Source organism: Crocodylus porosus, unplaced genomic scaffold, assembly GCF_001723895.1.
Source record: "Crocodylus porosus isolate Cpor-Errol unplaced genomic scaffold, CroPor_comp1, whole genome shotgun sequence".
Classification (NCBI taxonomy): Eukaryota; Metazoa; Chordata; order Crocodylia; family Crocodylidae; genus Crocodylus; species Crocodylus porosus.
In genome coordinates, this window is record NW_017728942.1 from 11488048 (window position 1) to 11508379 (window position 20332).

Here is a 20332-nt window from a genome sequence, read left to right on the forward strand (position 1 = left end):
AGGCACTGGGCTATGAGCCCCGTTGGCTCCATGGGCGGCAGGAGCAATCAGGAACCTGGCCAGACGTGCTTCAATCATGATTTGCATCAACTACTAAAGGTCTCCATTGGCCTGTTCAGGCTTGGGCCTCTTACCTGTTATGCCAAGGCTCTTGTGATAAGGATGCCTGCTCCCTGCCACCTGGACTGAGACCACTGGGTTTACTCTAAAAAAGCCCCAGGTAGCCCTCAAATGCCAGCAGCTCCTAGCTGTGCCAGTGGCTCGCTTTATCGGTCTCCTGAGCTGTTGGTTTTCCCACGGTCGCTCTTTGTGCTGATGCTCGGCAGTGTTCGCTGAATGGGACCAAGCCCTACAACCCCTGCACCCGGGGAACCGTGTCTGTGGGGCATCGCTGGGAGAAGTCCCCACAGCCGAGCCTTTGCTGGCACCTGTCAGTCTGGGTTGTGCTCCTCTCCGCTTCTGGGGGACTAGAGATGCCAGCATGAGCTAAGGAGCCTCACGTCTTGCCTCTGCCGGGTGGTACGCGAGTCCTGTGTGCCGTGCATGTGCTGTGTTACTCAGCATGAGACGCGCTGGAGCACTGTATCCTCCGACCGAGCAGCGGAGAGCTAGCGCCGGTCTGTGCAGTGCTTGTATGCCGGCCACACAAGCTTATTTAGGAGTCTCTTATCCTCACTGTGCTCTTACTTTATATTCTTAACCTACTGCGTCACCTTGATGCGATGGTCCTTGTGAGTGGGGGCGTCAGCAAGCGGTGCCCTCGGAAGAGGTGATGTGTTGGTGGTTCTGAGTCTGAAGGCTTTGGCATGGTCGAGAGGGAAGCGTGACAATATTGTCTTGGATGCTGCGGGTTTGCCCCCTTGCTTTTCGCCGTCATCCCTGCCGGCAGTCGTGTCCTGGTACAGCTCGTCCTTGAGCTTCCCGGGCTCTGTCTCTCGGAGCCGGGCCAGTGTCACCTTCAGGCTTTTGTGCCCCAAGGCAGGTCATTGGGAAAAGACTTGGAGCCAGAACAGCTCCCTGGGGAGCCGGTGCTCCTGACCCCTGCTCAGGTCAGTAGGTGGGACCTCAGTGCACTTAATGACAACCATTCTGCTAACGAAGCACTTTGCTAACTTGTAATTAAGCCATCATGTAGTTAGTGTGATGGACTTTGCTGCCTGCTGTGGTGCTGGCTAAGATTTCACATCTTCATCCCGCTAGCAAGAAGGCTTCGCTCTGGCTCCTCTCCCTACCCCCTTCTATAACCTACCCTGGCCTCGTTCCTTGTAAACCCTGCCTAAATCCTAATTCGTACCCTGCGCAGTTTAGCAGGCTGGCGGATTGCGTTTGAGAACGAGCAGTGAAATGCAGGAAAAATCCGGTGGAAATTAAGAGGGATGAAATCAGGTTCACTCTTTGAAAGTGGAGAAATCCCTTGGCTTTCTGCCCGTGCTCCAGGCCATACGATGGTGCATCCAGGACGCACGCGCTGCTCTGAAGTGATCCCGAACTGCCGCGGGAAGGGGTCGTTCCTTTTCTTCAGGCCCATCAGGCCGGGCAGTGGGGCACCAGAGCTGCCGGCCGGCCGCCTGCTCTCGACCCAGCTGCTGCAACGATCAGATGAGCAGACTCTCAGCAGCGCCGGGATTTGGAAACCTTCCGGCGCGGTGGGGTCGTGTGTGGATGGAGGCACGTTATAGCTGGGGTGGGGCACAGCCCAAACCCGGTGTGATCTGGGCTGCTAGTGAGTGCCAGGACAGAGCCTGCAACCTGAGGTCTCGATTCGTTCTCTGTGTAAAGCCGCAGCAGGCAGCTCCCTCTGCCGGCCCCGTCTCCATCCCTCGAGGCTGCAGGACTTTTCTCTTCCCAACAGCATTTTGCGTGAAGCCTCCGGCCCCCCCGGCTCATCGGCGTGCTTCACGGGGCCTTGAGCACTGCTCTTCCCACGCAGACAGGCCCGGGACACCAGGAGAGCTTGTCCCGTGCAAGTGGGGCTGTGTGAGGGCGAAAGCGGCTTGCCCAGCCCCTGCGGTGCTCTCTGCCATACAGGAGCCGAGCAGCGTCCTGCTGCGGGAGGGCATGAGCCCAACAGCTCGTCATGCAAAAGAGCCGCTTGCCCCACGGCACCTTCCCATGTTTCTTTTTACTCCTGGTTCCCCCGGTTCCTTCCAAGAGTCGCTCCCGGGCATCTTAGGTGGATCAGGGTTTGGGAGGTAGGACAGTCTGGCTTCTCCAGACACTCAGTCTCCCTCCACTGCCTGCAAGTCAGAATGAGGGGGCTCCTTCTTCCGCCCCCAGATGGAAGTGTGTGGCCAGGTAATTCCCAAAATGAGCCTCAAGAAGCTGCACAATAGGCCAGGGGCGACTAAACTGGTTCTGATGGCTGGTGCCGGCATTTCTGGAGCTGGCAGCCGGGGCCTGAATGGGCAGAAAGATGGACGCGAACGCTAGATCCTCCTCCCCGGGGCGGAGGGTTTGTGCTCCGGAGAGCAAGGCCGGAGCTGCCTCGATTCATCTCTCCCATTTGGTACCCGACTGGTAAGCTGGTGTCTGGAGGTGGCTGCAGCAGGAAATTGTCCTCATCCATTACCTGCTTTTTGGCTGCTAGCGAAGAGAAAGGTGTTGCTCAGCTTGTTGGTCCTTCCTTGCCCCTGTTACTCAGACGCCGTTCCCCCTCGCTCCCCTTCTGCCAGCACGGCTGGAGGGGGTAGGCAGCCCGGCCCCGGCCGGACGCCCGCGCCAGGGGTGCCTGGATCCTGTCTGACGGTCGCTCCCTTGCTCCCTGTCTGCATTCAGGTTGGGCTCTGCCGATCCCCTGGAGGTCAAGTCCTCCGCGTCCCCCCAGGCCTGGACTCAGATTTCTTCTGATCATTTCTCTCCGGAGGATTTCCCTGCCCTGAGCCTTCCTGGCTCCCTGTCCATGGTGCTTAAACAATCAGCGGCATTGGGGAGCAGATCCTCTATTCACCACAGGGGATGGGGAACCGGATCCTACAGCCCAAGGGGTGGCTGCTGCCAAGCGAGGGGGGGAGAGCCTGGCACCGCAGACCAGGAGGACTCCTGAAAGCCATCTTCCTTCTTAGCTTCGTGTGCTCTGCTTGGGGAGAAGCTGCCAGACACGACTGCTGGTGCATTTCCTGCAGGGATGATGTCTCTGCGCCCTACGCTCTTCAGCTGGCCTTGCTACGGAGGCCGCACTCTGCCGGCAGGGCCCCGTCTTCGTGCAGCTCCCCGGGGCTTTCCCAAAGGGGCCGGTTCCTAATCTGCCGGAGGGATCTCGCCCATCAGAAATATAGACGCGCAGCGAGGGGTTTGCACAAGGAGACGCAGGAAGTTCCAGGGAAGCGGTGCAAAAATTCAGAGGTTTTGAAGTGGCTGCCAGCCGACCATAGGGGAAGAACAAGGGGCTTGAGTTGTGAAGACAGGCACGGTGTGACTTGATCTGAAATTATCACCCACGTACTTCTCCACTAGCCTGCAACGCATGCTCATCCTCCCTCCGAACCAGCTTTTAACAGCTCTAGTTCAGAAAACTTAACTTTTCTATTACGGCACATTTGTCTCTCTTACCCAGGTGCTTAATTGCCATTGTCCCAGCAAAATGTCAGTGTGAGTCAGAGACAGTCTCCCATTAGGAAAAGACGGATGAATATTAATTAAACTTACTGGTGGGTGGGTTTTCTTTTTTATGTTTCCCCTGAGCCTGGCATGGACCCTGTGGCTGTGCAGCCCTTGACCTGACCAGCTGCAAAGGCACCCAGTGGTCATCTCGGGGCCAGCAGAGAAGGAAAACCTGCTGTGGGAGAAGAGGGTCCTCTCCCCACGGGTCACGGCAGGAGAGGATCTGCAGCATTAAGTGAGTAATAAGCTTCATCGGCTCTAGGGACAGAAGTAATTTCATCTGCCCCTGTAACCAAAGGAAATAAGCTCATATTAAGAAACCTTGTTATGAACTGCTGCTCTCTGCGGGCCTAAGGGTTGAACGTGCATTGCACTCGCTTCCCTCTTGCTGGTTTTGTCTGCAGTGCAGTGAAGCTGGTTTAAAGCCTAGCAGCTGGGGACTGTCCATGGCCGTTTGTTGGGGCATTTAGTTTAACGCCTAGGCTCTTCATGTGGATTCAGATCCTGAACGACATTCACTGTAACACAGTCTCTGCAGCTGAATGGAGGTAGCAGGCAGCCGTCGGCTCCTTTCTCCCTCGTTTCTGAGCTGCGTGGTGCACACGTGTGTTCAAACAGGCTTTCCGTGTTTGGGGGCAGGCGTTTGAAACCGGGCTTCTATTTTTGCCTTTGCAATTACGTGTGGGCACCACTGATGTCAGCTTGATGCCTGAGTCCTGATACCATCCAGGCGGGGAGCGATGGATCTAACTGGCAGCTATTTCATTTCCCGTAATTGCCGGGGCAGAATGAGAGGCTGCGATGAGGCCCCAGCTCCGGGCCTTGAGCTGCGCACTTCAGTTCCATGGTGCCGTGGGCGGATGCACTCAATGTCACGGCGGATGACGACGATTAATCAAGTCAGCGGGCACTTGCTGAGATCCATCCTGTCCCCAGAGTATGAGTGAGAAAAAACAGAGGACAGATTTTTTTTGAAAAAAAAATGACTGGTGCATCGCAGCTTGGGAGGATTAGCTGGTAAAAGCCATTAGCTCCTTAGTTAGGGGGCTGTTTTTCAGCATTTGGTCATCAGAGAGGGATGGTCCTATCCCAACGCCACTGCAGGCAATAGGAGGCCTCGCTTTGCCCTCATCGGGTTGCAGGTTAGGCCCAGGGTCTATCCGAGGGTAGCCTCTGGAGGCAGTGCTGCTGGGCGCAGAGATCTCCGTGGCTGGCCAGGGGATAAACCGGGCCCACGACCTGTCTCTGGGGAGAGTCTTGACATGAGACACCAACATCTTCCCCTCCTGGTCTAGGGAGCAAAGGTCCTGAGCTGGCAAGGGCGATGTCTCCAACTGCCTGGCATCCGGGGCCCAGGCCCTTCCCCTTCCCCTTCCCCGGAATAACAGCCCTCTTGGAGTTTGAGGGCTGGCATTGGGATGGCACTCCCCCTGGGCAAGGGGTCAGCACAGTGTGTCCTGCACCTCAGCAGCACGTAGCTGGGGTTGCCCCTCCAAGGGGTTTGGCCCATTAGATGCCACATCTTCCTGCCTTTTGCATTTAGCACCTGTGTAATGACAGCTGCATGTTTCTTCCATCCCTTTGGACCTTTCCCTTCCCCCCTTGGTGGATTTTTGCAGGGGTTTGGCTCTGTGGGGGCACATCTAAACCCCACGGAAGAGTTAATGAACAGGAGGACCACCTCCCCAGCTGTGGCTGCATGACTAGCAACGGCTGGGAGACAAAGCTGGCATCCAAGCTGGTGGCAGCCAGAAAGGTTTATGAGATATATCCAGGAAAGTGCTTGGTAAGCATCCTCCTAGGAGCTCCACGAGGGTGGGAAAGTGGTGGCCAGACTCTCCCAGCCCCACGTGGTCTCGTCCATGGGAGCATGAAAGGGGCATCCAGGACACAGGCTGGAATAGCCCCGTGGGATGGTTTGTGATGCAGCATGCAGGGACTCACGCTGCCAACAAAAGGGCAAGCCAGGCCAGCGGTCATGTTTTCCAGGCAACATGTGCATCTGGGGCTTCAGAAACCCTTCATCTTTGGGGCGTAGGCCCACGTCCCAGAGGTAAAAGGCCTTCCTGCTGCTGCAGGGGAGATGCAGGGTCTCAAAGGGTAAAGGGCAGTGCCCTGGGACCAGGAGTTCAGGTGGGCTCCACGGATCAGGGCTGGGGATCGACTCCGGGCCATTTTCTGCCTCTCCCATGTCCACCCGCTCCCTCTCCTCCTCCTCCACGCTCATTGTGCTCCCCTCTCTTTGTCTTCCTCCCAAGGTAATTATCAATAGCTGGATGTGCAGGGGAAAGAGGAGGTGGAGTGGGTGGTGGTGAGAACATGCAGCCGATCTGGGGCGATGAATAAAGACCCGCGTTTCTCGGCGAGCGCGGGTGGAAGTGGTGGAACAAACGAGGCGGCATTGGGAGGTCAAGGCAAGGCAGCTCCAAGCGCACAAAACACCGGGGGAGGCGAGAGACGAGGCGATCGAGGAGGGCTGCGAGGCTGCCGTGCATCCCCGCCGCCTGCAGCCGCGCCGGCTCGGGACTCCCTCTGCTCCGGACTCGCCTTGCGGAGGAGACGGCTGGGAAGAGGCAAGTCTCGGGGCCTGCGAGGCCTCCTGTAATGGTGACGATGTGAGTGTGGACGGGGTCTGGTCCAGGGGACTCGGGGCAGCAGGGAGCCTGTTCCTGGGGTTCCCGCATGGAAGTGCAGGTCTGTTTTACACCCTAGCTTGCAGGTGTGGCATGTCCCTCGGTGTGCACGCGCTCTCTCGTCTCTCCTGTAGCTCCAGGGAGGCTTCGTCCCCGAGGCACCACTGAGCTGACCAAGTCTGTCTGGACCTTGGGAAGCAGGTGAGAGCAGGGCCCTGCCTTCTTGCTGCTCTGCATTGCCTCTTGCGGCGGCGGGGGCTTGGACGTAGTGCTGCGGAGAGGGTAGCGCCTTGCAGGCCTCATGCAATAGGGTGCAATCCTATCGCCATTGCTGGGCGACCTGAAGGGGCCAGGGCTGGGAGGGCTGGTAGTTCAAATGCCAGGACCTCTTTGTGTGCGACCGCATGTGCATTCGTGATGCTCGCCGGCCCCGCGACGAGGAGCGTGCTGCTCCGTGACCGGCCCCGAGAGCCGAGATTCCCGGGACGACCCGGGGTCTGCAATGCCTTGTCTCTGCCGTACCCTCCGGGCAGGCCGGGAGCGTGTTGCGAGTGGAACGTGCGTTCCCTCACCCCTGTGTGTGTGCATGCGAGTGTGTGTGCAGCCGCCCCCTGCCCTGCACACTCTTGCTGCGAGCAGATGCCTGGTGGGTGTTGCGCGGAGTTTGTGTTTCCAGGACTTGGGGAGGAAGGCAGCCCTGCTCGGGGCGGTGGAGAGGAGCCTGCCTGGTCCTGATTATTCACAGCCTCCGTGTGCCCCTATTGGCTCCGGGGAGCCTGTGCCGGTGACAGGAGGAGGCTCCGTGTCAATAAAAGAGGGCACGGGAACAGCAGGGCTGTGTTTCTGACGGGGAGCCAGCTCTGCTCTGCAGCTCTCGGCGTCGGGGGACAAGCAGCAGCTGCAGGCAGGGACTTCCCCCCCAGGACCAGACTGCTCTGAAGCCCAGGCAGGCGACGCAGCCGGAGCGCGCAACTTTCCAAGGGAGTCTGCGGCCCCCAGAATAAACTTGCCCTTCCCGGGCTAGGACCTGTGCCGGGGCTGGCTGCGTCCTCCAGGTAAGACCCCCGTGGGGTGCTGCATCTCTCGTGCGCACACCCCTGAATCTAGTGACTCGGGGGCCGAATCCTTTGCTCCGGGCTTCACTCTTCATTCCCTGGCAGCAACGGCGACCCAGGTATCGATCCTGTCCTCGTTTCCAAACAGCGCCGCGTTCTCGTGCCACCGACTCCTGACACCGGCTGCTGGCTGCTCGGTCTATTTAAAGACCTGCAGTGGTGTTGGGCACTTCTAATTCCCCCCGTATGTGTCCTTCGCTGCTGTCTCTCGGCCTGTCTGTGCTTGTAAATCCTTTCCTCATGCTTCATGGCAGTGCAGGTCCCATATCTTTTCATCTGCCACGGGGTGACAGGATGAGTTGGAAGAAACAAAGAAAAATTTCAGAATGGACTTAAAGTGGGCTTGGGGTTCAATACATGCATCTACATCTCAACTGACATGTATATACATCCATAAATATTAATCTATATATAAAAATATAAATCTAGGGTCTATATTGTCTACACATACACACATAGTGTTTGTGTGTACGTGTGCGCGTGTAAGACTGTTTCAGGTGTCAGTCAGGGCAAACTCGGCAGAGTGGTTGAATTTTTTTCTGCATTTTTCTTTTGCATCTGAGCACCTTTGTTTCATAAACCGAACCTGCCCGTAAGACAGCTTCAGGTCATCGGTAAAGACCCAAATGCAAATGCTGGATACAGGAAAAGATATTTTTATAATAGAGCTATTTATAGGGTCCTAGGAAGTGTCCAAAATGATTTGAGCTCTTTGAGAAGGGACATATGGTGTCGCTTGGATAGACGAAGTGGTGGGACAAATGCACAGTGTCTCTGCTGTGCCTGCTCCAGGTAGATCCACACTGTTGTATTGGGGATGAGAATTATTAAGAAAAAGATCTTCACATCTCTTGTGTTTTTAACCAAAGGACTCTGCAGCCCTCCTTACACCCCCTGGAGCAATGTGGTTGGTGTTGTTATAAAGGACTTCTTGAAATCACCTGCTATGGACTGCAGGCATAAGGAGTCAGAACTCATGGTAGAGGCGATATCTTTTATTAGACCAACTAGATTTTTGCAAAAAAACCTCTTTAATTGCAAGCTTTCCAGCACAAACACCCTTCATCAGGCATTGGAGAAAAAACTGTAAAAGTTCTCCTGGGTGCCTGGATACTTGCTGCAGACATTGCCTTCCTTTCCCTTCTTTTTCCACCTGCTTGTGAAACAAGCTGTGGCAGGGCTGTGTTGTTTTCCGGCTGCACACATGCAAAGTGCTGGGGAAAGGCCAGAGGGATTTGGCATCAACTTTATTATTTTTTTTAAAGAATTCATCTTTGAGGAGAGACCAAAGAGGAAATAATTTAGCTCCCCAGGTGCCTGTTTCATGAAGTTACAAATAGCTCTAGCTACGTTTTAACTGAAGCAGTTTTGCAGCCTGGAAGCAGAGCACCCGTTAACAGCATGTCAGACCGTCTACCCAAGCAGCTGTCTATCCAGGGTGCTACGCCCTGGGGTGTGTGTGTGTGTGTGTGTGTGTGTGTGTGTGTGCACGCGCACGCCCATTCATTATTGTGTAGGTCTGCACTGGGGAGGGACCTTTGGGTGCTGGAGAGCAGTGTGCTGAGAGGAGCTACAGCCGTCACGAAGCCCCGGCCTCTGACTGCGCCGGGTGTGGGAGTCGTGTGCGGCATGTTACGCCGCAAGTGTCAGGGAAACGTTCTCCTCTCGCACGGTGCTAAACGCTCCTATAATTTATCACATCTGTTTTCAAACACCTCTGCAATAAATATTATCACAGGCAGGTCGGGCGGTGCCTGGCTTTTCCCCTCAGCTGGCGGGGCTCCTCTTCTGGTCTCCTCGCTGAAATATGAAATCCAATAAGCAGAGAGTCAGGACTTTAATTCCCTGCTCTTGCAGCTTATAAGGCGCCTTAAATCATCCTGAGAGAAATCAATGAATGGGAGCGGATTGCCAGAAATGCCACAGATAATGGGGGTCTGTCCTCCGCCCCTTGTTTCGGAGACGGCGTTTGTCACTGAGTCGAAGTGCAGAAACCCCTGGAGAGAGAAAAATGCAGTCTCCAGGCTGTCACTCAGACCTTGCGTGAGCAGATGCTGCTGCACCAAAGTCAGCAGAGAGGTACCTCGGCACCCGGGGCCTCGAGCCTTTGGGAAAGGAGGTAGAGGAGAAGCCTAACTCCTACCCGAGTGAAGGCCGCGGGAGTGCCGTGCTTACTGCATGCTTTGCTCCGTGCTGGGGGGTCCGCGTGAGATGCGGCCAAGCACCCTCCGTGAGAGCCAGGCTGCAAATCCTGCCCCTCGCCCACACCCTTCCCTGGGGCTCAGAGACCTTCACAGCAGTAACATAAATGTAGGCGGCTTTGCTGGCATCTTTCTGCGCGCAGCTGGATGCCTTCCTCAGCATACAGCACCACCCATCGTCACTCAGGGAAGGACGCGGGCATCGGATGGCCTGGGGATAGAAACGGAGCCGTGTGTGTCTTCCTTGTTCTTTTCTTCTTATTCATCCCCACCTTTTGTGTCCTTCTTGCAGGCGTTTCCATACCAACCCTTCCTCCCCGTGTCTTGTGCCCTTTTCCTTCGTCTCCCGTGCAGATCCGTGACCTCCCGCCTTGCAGCTGGAAAGCCTTCCCGACGGGGCTGTTGCAAACCCCGCCAGGTCGGGAACGGCTGGGGCTGCATTTCCACTTGTGCCTCTGCAGCTGCACTAAGGACACGTTCTCTTGGCTTGATGGTGCCTCACCCCCTACTCCTGTTTCTAGCAACCCATTGCAAGAGGGGCGGAGAGGGAGCGGGGTTTGGTGCTGGGGGGAAGAAAAAAGCTCTTGTTGTCCTCTTCCACGGGTTTGCTACATGGCCTTTGGCAAGCCGGTCTCCCCAGTCTGTGCCTCCTTAGCTCACTTTGAAAAATGTACGCCCTGTTTCACAGGCAGGTTGTGAGGCTCCCTGGCATCGAGATCCCGGGTGGAAGATGCTGCCTCCATAGAAATCATTGTCACTATGCCACTATTCATTTACCGCGCGGCCCTGTCCCGGGTCCCAGCCCGGTGGACTTCGCATTGTATTCATTCTGTGCGCCCGGCACGTGACAAATGCAGATCATCCCAATTACATTTCAATTCAGCAGGGATCAATGCGGGAGCATTAGCATTTCTTCATCAGCCTCAGGGACCGCCCATTAGCAGACACGGGCTGAGGATACCGTGCGCTGCAGGTATGTGGGAAGGCCCCAGCGCTCCTCAGCCGGCGGACATAAAAGACCTGCTTATGAACACGACCGGTGCAACGACCCCTCTCGCGGACTCTGTGCAATAGGCAGGGCTGAAAGTCCCTTATTTTATTTTCTTCCTGATAGAAGGGAAATGGAGCAAGTGCCTTCCCTCCCCGGGCCAGCAGCGTTTCCTGGCTTGCTACCCCACCCGCTTCCCTATTCGCAGGGGAATCCAGGTGGCAGAAAGGCGTAGTATCAGACACCGAGCCGGCTGCTGCAGGCGCATGGAAGCCGGGGAAAATGAGCGCGTCCTGCCTGGGCGCCTTTGGTCTCCTCCTGCTACGGCAGACCTCGTCTCTCGCGGGTGAAGGTGCTTGGAAGACACGAGCCAGGAGGGGCTGGTTGCCCACCTGTGGGGGTGTCAGTGTGGCAGCCCCCATGGGACGTGGGAAGAAGGGTGTGGGGAGAGTTTGCACAGGAGGACGCTTAGTGTCGAGGGGGCATTAGCAGACATTTGGAGAAGCCTTTCAGATGCTTTCTGCACTCGCCCTGGATGGAAGCCCCCAGCCGAGACGGCCGTTCTCGTGCGCCAGCTCTATGCGCTGCGGCCCCGATGCACCCGCCTGCTGAGCATTGATCCAGGCAGGACGGGGGTGCCCAGCCGGCATCTCATTTCTTGAAGTCCGATGAAGTCCCGAACGGAGTTTGCTCCCCTCCATCTGCCCCAGGTCCTCCCAGGAGGTCAAACCCTGGGGGTACGAAGTTTCTCCCTGCAGCAGAGACCCGGGGGTGGCAGAGATACGGCTCCCCGGTGATGGCAACATGCAAGCCTTGCATGCAGGCCTCGGTGCCCCTCCCCTGCCCCCCGCGACTGAATAGCTGCCCCCGATTCCTATGGTTTTCTTCTTCAAAGCCGTGCGCGCAAAGCAGTGATTCATCCTCTCCAAGCCACTCCACGGCGCGGGGCTGACAATGCAGCAGAGAAGTGCATGGTGCTGCTGATTGAAAGCGGCCGCCCCTAGCCCGGCGCACAAAGGGCTTTGCAACAGCCGCCTCTGAACGCCGCACCAGGAGGAGCAGGTCCCCGAGCGACTGCTCCAAAAGCGGGGGTGGGGGGTCCAGCCTGTAGGAGCCGGGCCGGGGAGGCAGGGTCCTGACGCACAGACGAGCACGGCCGCCCCGGGAGCACCGAGACACGTGTCAGACACCTCCAGGCGGGTCGGGGCTGCCCTAAGGGAGGGGGGCAACGGGCCAGATCTCCAGCCAGGGGGGAGGCAAGTCAGCCAAGTGGAGCTGGGCTTGGCTGGCGCGGCGGGACCATGGGTGACACGTGGGTGGGAGCTGGGGGTTTCGAGGCCTGCAGGTGAACAGTTTGCAGGCCGGTGCATGCACACACGTGTGATGCTCTGCTGCTACTGGGCTGCAAGCTCTGGCTCTTTGCTCCTGCTACACCCTCCTGCCACGCGGAGACCACCGCAAGGTACCACTGCCTCGCCCCCCCGGGTATCCGGCAAACAGCCAGGCTGTCCCTGCGGGACTCTTCTGGGGCCGTTTCCCAGATGTGCCGGGTGACCGACATGCACCGGCTAGGCCAAGTGCAAGTGCAAAGCCCATTTCTTTGTGAGTGCCTTCCCATCTGGGCAGCCTAGAGTGGAGCTGGGCTCTCCTGAAACCTTATCCAGCACCTTACCTGCCTGGCCTTTCTCCCAGCGAGTCCCAGAGAAGCCCCTTCAGCTCCCACCAGGGTTACTCCAGTAGCTATAGCCTTGCAGACTGGTGGCACTGGAGATGGGGGTGCAGCTGCAGCGCCGTTTCCCCGGGGCTGCCTCTGCTCCCACCTCCTCTCCGGCTCAGCGACCCCTGCCAGGTTCCCGCAGACCCACGAGATGGGCAGAGAGGGGCCTGTGCCCCGGGGTTGTGCCGGGAGCGCCCACGTCCCACTGCCTGGGTGAAATGTCACCTGCCTCTCGCGGTGTCCCGTCTCTCCCGCTGCAGGAGGTGCTTGCTGGGCAGGATGGAGTGGCAGGTGCTGGTGCTGGCCGCCTGCCTGGGCCTGGCTGACCCGGCCTCTGCGGACTGTGCTGCCCAGTGCGCCGCGTGTGCCGCGCAGACCCAGGATGCAGAGCCGAGCATCAACCCGCTGGTGAGTGCTGGGGGCGGCGGGGCTGGCTGGCCCGGCAGGGCGCAGGCATTCCCCCTTAAAACGCAGCCGAGCAGACCGCGCTCTCGGTGACTCTTGTCCCGAGTGCAAGAGCTGAAATGACAGGCAAGACCTCACCCTGCAGCTTGCATCGGGCATTGCCAGGGGAGGGCAGGATAAGTGGGAGCGGGTCCCTGCCCCTGTCCGCTGGATTGCAGCAGGACATTTCACTTGCAAACTTAACAGGTCGCAGGCATTTACCGCATCGGGCTCCAGCCCCAGAAAGCATGACTTACTACTTCCTGAGGGCACTGCAGTGCCCGTCCATCAGCTCAGGGATGGCATGCCTGGGACGCCCACTGATTTTAGGATTATTATAGCAAAGCCCAGAGATCCCCAACAGCGGGCTGCATTCCCTGCCACCCTGCACCCGGGGCAGCTCTAACCCTGATGCACGCGGGTCTTTTCCGATGGCATCTCCCACCCATTCAGCAAGGGGGTAAAGCATGGTGCCAAGGGCCAGGAAATGCAGAAGCCAGACCACGAGGTCAGGGGGCTCCACTGACTGGTCCGTCTTTCCGCATCCCGGCCAGACCCTGGGCGTTAGCGTGCCCCACTTCTGCCGGGGGTGGCTGCTTGTTGGAGGCGGACAAGTGGCACCAGGGTCATGGCTGTGCCCTCCCCGGTGTGTTGCAGATCTGTGCGCTGGAGTGCCAGGGCTCCTTGCTGTCCGGCGCCGAGTGGGAGAAGTGCCAGGGTGCCCTGTCCCTCCTCGCCCCCTTCCTGGCAGCAGCAGAGGGAAAGGACCTGTCCCCACTGGAGGCGGAGGCCGACGGGAGCCCTGGCCTGGCGGAGATGTCCGGCGGCGCTGTGAAGCGCTACGGTGGCTTCATGAAGAAGCTGGACAAGAACAAGATCTTCTCCCTGCTGCGCGAGAACGCCCACAGCAAGGGCGGCCTGCACAAGACGTACGGCGGCTTCCCCCGCAAGCTGGGCGAGCGGGAGGCCTTGGAGATGGCCGAGGGCGACCCGGCGCCGGAGCCCAGGGACGAGCCCGAGGAAGGGGGCCTCAAGGACGAGATGAAGCGCTACGGCGGCTTCCTCCGCAAGTACCCCAAGAGGAGCTCGGAGCAGGCGGCTGAGGGCGACAGGCCGGAGGACCTGCACAAGCGCTACGGCGGCTTCATGCGCCGCATCCGCCCCAAGCTCAAGTGGGACAATCAGAAGCGCTACGGCGGCTTCCTGCGGCGCCAGTTCAAGGTGACGACACGGTCGGACGAGGACCCCAGCATCTACTCGGAGGAGGTCTTGGACCTATAGAGCCCCCCACACCCAACACATTTCCTGTAGGGACTGCATCGCTCATCCCGGCCCGCGTCCCCCGCGCTCAGCCAGGCAGCGCAGGTCTCGCGCTCCATAGAGAGACGGTCACCACCCAGCTGCTGCTTCCCCAACGAGCCAGAGGTTTAGGGTCAGGCGGGGGCTGCGACCTGCAGCCTTCCCCGCTGGGCTGTCTGCCGCGGTTCTGCGATTGGGACCTGCCCGTTCCCAGCACCGGACAGGCAGCCCCAGACCCGGGTGGATTTCCGTCCCTTTGCCCAACAGCTGTTGTTAGGAGATGGCCCAAGCCAACCCGCCGTGCCCGCCCGTGCAACACCCCACGCCTGGGGAGAAGTGTTGGCCTGCGTCGAAACCCCCGGGGTGGCCCCTTCGGCCTATAAGGGACCAAACCGGCACACCAGGTCCAAGTGCCCCCGGGCTGGGATGCAGCTCCAGGTCTGACCCACCACAGTATCCCCTCTGCAGAGGCCCCGAGCACGGGTGCTGCGCCTCACTTCAAACACGGAGCAGTGGCCTCGCCCGCTGTTCCTCCTCCTCGGCTCCATTCGTGCCGTTCCCTCTGCTCAGCCGGGCACGATGCTCGTGCTGCGCTTGCGCACGCTGCACCCCGCCCTGCATCTCCGAGGGGAGCGGGTTTGTCCTCCGCTGGCCTGATTTCACTCCAGCTCCATTGCAGCCGCGTGGCTTTGCCCGGCACCATGATGGAGGGAGAGCAAAGGGGTCACCTTCGTGACGCCCCGATTTGATCTCTGCACTGCTGCCCCTGGGGGGGTCTCTGTGCCCAAGCATGGAGCAAGGGGAAGACGTCCCGCTGCTGGCACTGCCCTATTCTTTGTGCCCCGGTGAGGCTGGCACACATGGGACCAGGTGCCACTTTGAACGTCCTTCGCGGTCTCCGTCCTATTGCGCGCACCCAGAGGGGATGCTGCTCGCACAGATCAAAGCACGAGGCCAGCGCTGAAAGCCAGACTCGTGGCCTGAAGCTGCCAGCCAGCACGCCGCTCTCCCCCCGCGAGCTCTCAAACGCAGCCGGCCCACAGAGACCCCCACGATTTGGATGGGACAGTCGTATGTCTCCATTGCAGCCCACGGGGTGAGAGCGGGGCCAGAATTGGGGCCAGTTTGCCGAGGGAAAGGGGTCAGGATCCAGCTTGCCCTAGGGGGGGTCCCTGGCTGGGACGGGAAGGGGTAGCAGAGCATTTCCATTTCCCATCGATAACGGGCAACGGAAGCCCCCGGCACGGGGGCCGCCGAGGTTGGGGTACCGTGGGGCCGCGCTGCCTGGCTGAGCCCCTGCCACCCCCCGCAGTCGCTCGCTCCCTTGTGCTGTTTGTGAAGCGTGCCGGTCGCCCGGAGTCTGCCTCCAGTCCCTTTTTTTTGTTATTTGGTTTACAAAGACCAATAAACGCCGACGTCGTTAGGTCTGGCTCTGCTTCGGCCCATGCTTCCCGGCGTCGGCTCCGCGCTGGCGCTGCCTCTCCTCCCCGCCGCGGCTCGGGGGGTTGCAGCCATCCCAAAGGGACGGGGCAGGCGCCTTGCTGACCCCTGAATCCCAAGCGGGCAGCCCAGCCCACGTGGGAGGGGGACCTGCATGTGCCAGGGGCGTGACACGAGCGTGTGGGCCCGGGGGCGTGGGGGGGAACAGGCATCACAGCTGCAAGGGCAGAGAGAAAGAAGCGAGGGACGCTCCCTCCTCAGGCTATGGGGCATGGGGGGTGCCCAGGGGGTCAGCTCTGCTCCCCCGCAGTAGGGGAGAGGACCCCCAATTTCTGCCACTGCCATCCTGGCGGGCGAGCAGGGCCAGCGTGCACTGGCAGGCGTCCGTGAGCGGCGTCGGGAGCCTACGGGCGTTGCACCCCCACTGGGGACTCACGGTGTCAGGAGGAGCAGACAAGCCCCAGCTCCCCCGCAGCCCCTGGCTCCCAGCTCTTCTCCTCCCCGGGCAGCTGCCTGGAAGGCCTTTAGCCCCATGTGCTGCCCCCTCTGCGACACGGGGGCAGCCCGCGCCCCATGGCAGGTGAGGAGGGCGCCTGGCCCTTCTCCCATCACCAGCGAGACGCAGCTGCTACCTGCCTCCCCCGTCTCCACCCCTGCCCCGACTTGCGCACCGGCAGCTTTCAGCGGCTCGGTCCTGATTTACCCCGGCGTAAACAGGACCAGGCTCAAACAGCTCCTGCAGCCACCCCTTAAAAGCAGCGTATTAAAGCTAACACATGCTCGCTGTGGTGACAGGGAGGAAACCAAAGCAGCTGCTGTGAGCTCTTACGAAGCAGGAACCGGTGATCACCCACATCTGAGCAAGGTGGGATCTGGAGTAGGGGAAAGGGCATGGAGAGGTGGTGCATCCTGCCTCCCAGCCAGGCCTGGAGGAGTTAACAGCCCCCCTGGGGCAGGGGGAGTTTGGGAGGAGGAGAACAACCCTCAGCTGGGGCTGGTTAGGAGGAGGCGCTGTGCAGCATCTCCCTGCCCTCAGGACAGCTGTGCCGAGCGGGGGGAGCTGCCAGTGTGTCCTGAGCCCGCTTTCACTCTGGATGGATGCCTAGATGCTCACTTCTGCAGCAGGTACTCCGCGTGGGTGGGGGACCACTCCCGGGCTGCTCTGGTGTCCGTCTCTCCGGGGGGCTCTTCTGTGCTTGGCCTGCCCGAGTCCCAGGTGAGACCCGTGGGGGCCGAACAGCATGCCCGGGCTGCGAGCTGGGGGGCTGCACCTCTTCTCCGCTCTCCCGGAGCATGGGGGTGATACAAGGCACCTGGCTGAGAAGCAGCAGGGCCTGCCCAGCGGTGCTCAGGGATGCCCGCGCCTCTGCTCGGAGCTCCTTTTGCCTCCGTTTGAGTCACCGAGGCAGGAAGCAGCAGCTGCCTCGCAGCCACCGCGGGCCTGGCACGTGCCGGCCAGCTCCTGCCCTTGCCTTGGCCTGGCCCCGGAGGGACGTGGCCGTGGGGAAACGGTACGTAAACGCCTGGTCTAGCAGCGCAGCGCTCCGGCTGCAGCCAGCTGTGGCTAAGGGCCGCTTGCGTTGCTCGAACATCTGGGCTCTGTGAATGGCGCAGGCGCGTGAGAAGGAGCAGGCCGCGGGGTGAGAACCGCGTTCCCTCTTTCGGTGGCGGAGGCCGCCACGTGCCCGTGATTGTGCTGCGGGGGCTGCCTGCAGTGCGCTCGCAGTAAGGCGGGGAGCTCACGGGGAACGAGGCAGCAGGCTATAGGGACATGGGAGCCCGGGGTCGTGGTATCCGGGCGGCTGGGCCCGTAACCTCGGTCTGGACGTGCACATCTGGGGATCGGTTTGCAATGGGAGGAAGAAGTAGGTGGGGCAGAGCGGTCTTGTCTGAAGCAGGGCAAATCTGTGGTCCCCTCTGCCTCTGAAACAGCACCCCAGTAATTTGGGTCTCCTCCAGCCTGGCTCCTCTCTGAAGGCAGCCGTACGCCAGGTGTCGAAGGGTTTTGGCATGTACGTGTGGCACGCATGTCACTCTGGCAGCCAGCGCAGGCTTCCCCCACCCAGGGAGAGCGAGGGCCCTGCTCTCTGGTATCCAGTCCGTGAGCTCCGCTTAGTGGCAGCTCCGAGGTAGAGAAGTATCAGCTTAAAACCCAGGTACGGAGAGCAGCGAGAGGCTCTTGCAGGTAGGTGCTGGGAGCTGCTAGCCTCATAAAAGGGATTTGCAGTAACACACCTCGAGCTGGGTCTCTCCAGGCCCGCGGGAGGCACACGACATCTGCAGAGAAAACTTTGGAGTCGAACCGGAGCCACTACTGCTTTAAAACTGCTCTCCCACCCCCCTTTTTAAATTTCCTTGGGACTAATTAAAAAAACCTCTTTGAGTCGTATCTGGACAGGAGGAGCCGTGGCATTCTGAGGCAGCTGGGATGCGTGTGTAAATGGGGAGGAGACGTGGGGTGTTGCAACAGGAAACCTCCTCTTGGCCCAGGTTGGCAGCCTCTCGCTGTTCCCTTTCGGCATCTGACAGGTGCTAACAAGGTGTGAGCTCAGCCGCAGAGAGCAAGGATAATGGATCATGGCAGGTTCATTTATTTATCTTTTTTTTTTTTTTCCTTTCCCCTCCGAGGAAAACACACAGGTAATGCTTCTGCTGTGGCACGTGCAGGCGCCGAGCCTTGCTCTTAAGGTTGTGCTCCCCCTCAGCTGTACATCGCTGGCAGCTCCTGCCATTCCCAGCACGGCCGTTGCACCCCGAACCCATCTCGCCCGAGGCTTGTGACCCGGGATCCTTGCAGACAGCATCGCGCTCCTCGAGCTTGCGGCCGCACCTCTGCACGGACATTTCCCGTGTGAAGCTGTCCTTTTCCTCCGCTGGCCTTGGCTTTGAACAGGTGCTGGATGGTGGTTTGAATGTGAGCCACTTTGCCCCTTCCCAGCGAGCAGACCTGGGGGGCCCTGTGCGAGGTGCCAGGGAGGATGGCGGAGAAAAATCCCCGGGTTGCAGAGAGGTTCTGGCAGCAGCTGCTGAGCTGCAGGGTTTGACAGCGCTGCGGTCTTCCCAGCGCAGTGACCACAGGCCACCTGGACTGTGTTACTGCACTGTGATGTTCTCCTTCTTGCTCATGTGCAGGGCTGCGTATGCATGGCTTTATTCATTGCAGCATTTCTGCGTAGTAGGGAAATGAGACCCGTGACCAAACCCTCCGCCTGGACTTCTCTGCAGTTGGCTTTGAGCTTGGGCAGCCTGAGCTGCTCCAGGACTGTTCCTGCCTATGCTTCCTGGTCCCGTGTGCAAGAAATACTCATGCCTACGAGGCAGGCAAGCTCCCCTGCAGACAGCAAGGCTCCCTGGGTGCTGCTGCTGGGCGAGCGGCTTTGGGGGATGCCCCGTGGGAGGAAAGTGAAAGGCCAGCTATGCAGAAACCAGCTGTAGCCAGGTCACCTGGCCTGACGCTCCTGCGAGGACGCACAATTCAGCAGGTTGGCAGTAGGACTCGGACACGGCTTACGCCCGGTGAGAAAGGGATGTTGCCCTTTCATTTAACCGCCGTTGCCCCCCAGGTTGACCTGTAGTGCGGAGACTCCCGGCTGGGCACCAGGTCACCCACGTGCGTTCCTGTGGCAGGTTGACCTGCTGTCTGGAGAGCTGTGGCCGGGCACCGGTCCACGCTGCTGACCATAGCCCCCTCCCTTCTGCCTGCACTCCGGTTTTGAGACATGGCCTTCTGCAATGGGTCCTGCCGCCATTGTCTGGGGCCGACCCAGGCGTCACAGCGCTGCACATCATTGCATGCAGCTAGGTTGCTCCTTCCCAAGCTCTGGCGTAGCCAGTGCTGCAGGGGCCTGGACCCGATGCTCATCCCTTCCGGCCTTACAAGCTATGAATCCATGGTGTCCTGTCCTCCCACTGTCAGCCCGGAGCAGCTGAGGACTCCCGGGAAATGCTTCTGAAGTTTGCAGGCCCGGTGCCTGACTCTGCTTCTCTCCCAGCTGAGTGGAAGTGGAGCATGCGAGTGTCGTCGCCTGCTCTGGGGCCTTTGCCAGGAGCTTTCCCGGCTTGCCTCGCACGCTTTTACTCCCTTTCCTCCTCCTCTCCGGCCTCCTGAGCCAGCCAGCACCTCCCTTTCGCGCTGCTGGCCGTGCCCCCTAAGCAGACCATTCGTCCCCGCCGTCTGCTCGGTGCCGGACTCCCCGCTGCAGTGCTAGTCGCCATCTACAGCGAACGCGCGTCGTTCGGAGCGGAGCTGTTTTGCTGCTCTTTGCTGGCTTCGCATCCACGCAGGCCCGAGAGGCCAGCCAGCGAGCTCCTGGTGCGTGGGAATGACTGGAGCTGTCTGAGAGCCAGGAGTCGAAGCTGCAGCGAGCCAGACAAGGGGAAGAGGAACTGGCACTTGCTTCAGTCAGCAGGCCCGCATGCGTCCTCCTCGAGCGTAGCTTGAAATAATGCTCAGAAATCCAGTCGGCAAAACCAAACCCAGCCCTGGGAGGGGAGGAGGAGGAGGAGGAGGAGGGCGGTGGCGCAAGGCACGGGGGGAGGACTGGCCTGGTGTCCAGAAGCAGCACAATGTTGAACGTCCCGAGCCCCAGTCCTCGCTCTGCCGGGGACGCTGGGCTCTGACCGCACCTGAAGCCTCTGCGCCCGGGGTGTCTCTGGCAGGCGTGCTGCTGCGGCTGCCCTGCTCTCTACGCTGGGCAGAGGGCAGGCGAGCAATAAAGCCCAATTGGCACACGGCACAGATAACGAACGTCATGTGGGTACGGCTACGCTCCTGGTTTGGGAAATGGCCTGGATGCATTTTGAGGATGCGTCTTCGGAGCCTGGAAAGCTCGCAGTGCAGCCACGGCTTTAGGGCTGTATCTGATTTCCCGGGGTGAGTAGTGAGAGCAAACCGG

General features: G+C 59.8%; 1 protein-coding gene across 2 annotated transcripts; it reads left to right on the forward strand.

Moving 5' to 3' along the window:
• The first annotated feature begins 6172 nt into the window (after window positions 1–6172).
• PDYN (prodynorphin) lies at window positions 6173–15413 on the forward strand. Of its 2 annotated transcripts, XM_019548333.1 has the most exons (3): window positions 6173–6434; window positions 12515–12662; window positions 13356–15413. In XM_019548333.1, the coding sequence occupies exons 2-3, from the start codon at window positions 12534–12536 to the stop codon at window positions 13977–13979; spliced, it is 753 nt and encodes a 250-aa protein (XP_019403878.1). In that variant the 5' UTR covers window positions 6173–6434; window positions 12515–12533; the 3' UTR covers window positions 13980–15413. The 2 variants fall into 2 exon arrangements, with proteins under 2 accessions (XP_019403878.1, XP_019403879.1); XM_019548334.1 differs by lacking the exon at window positions 6173–6434 and having other exon boundaries at window positions 11189–12662.
• The last annotated feature ends 4919 nt before the right edge of the window (window positions 15414–20332 follow it).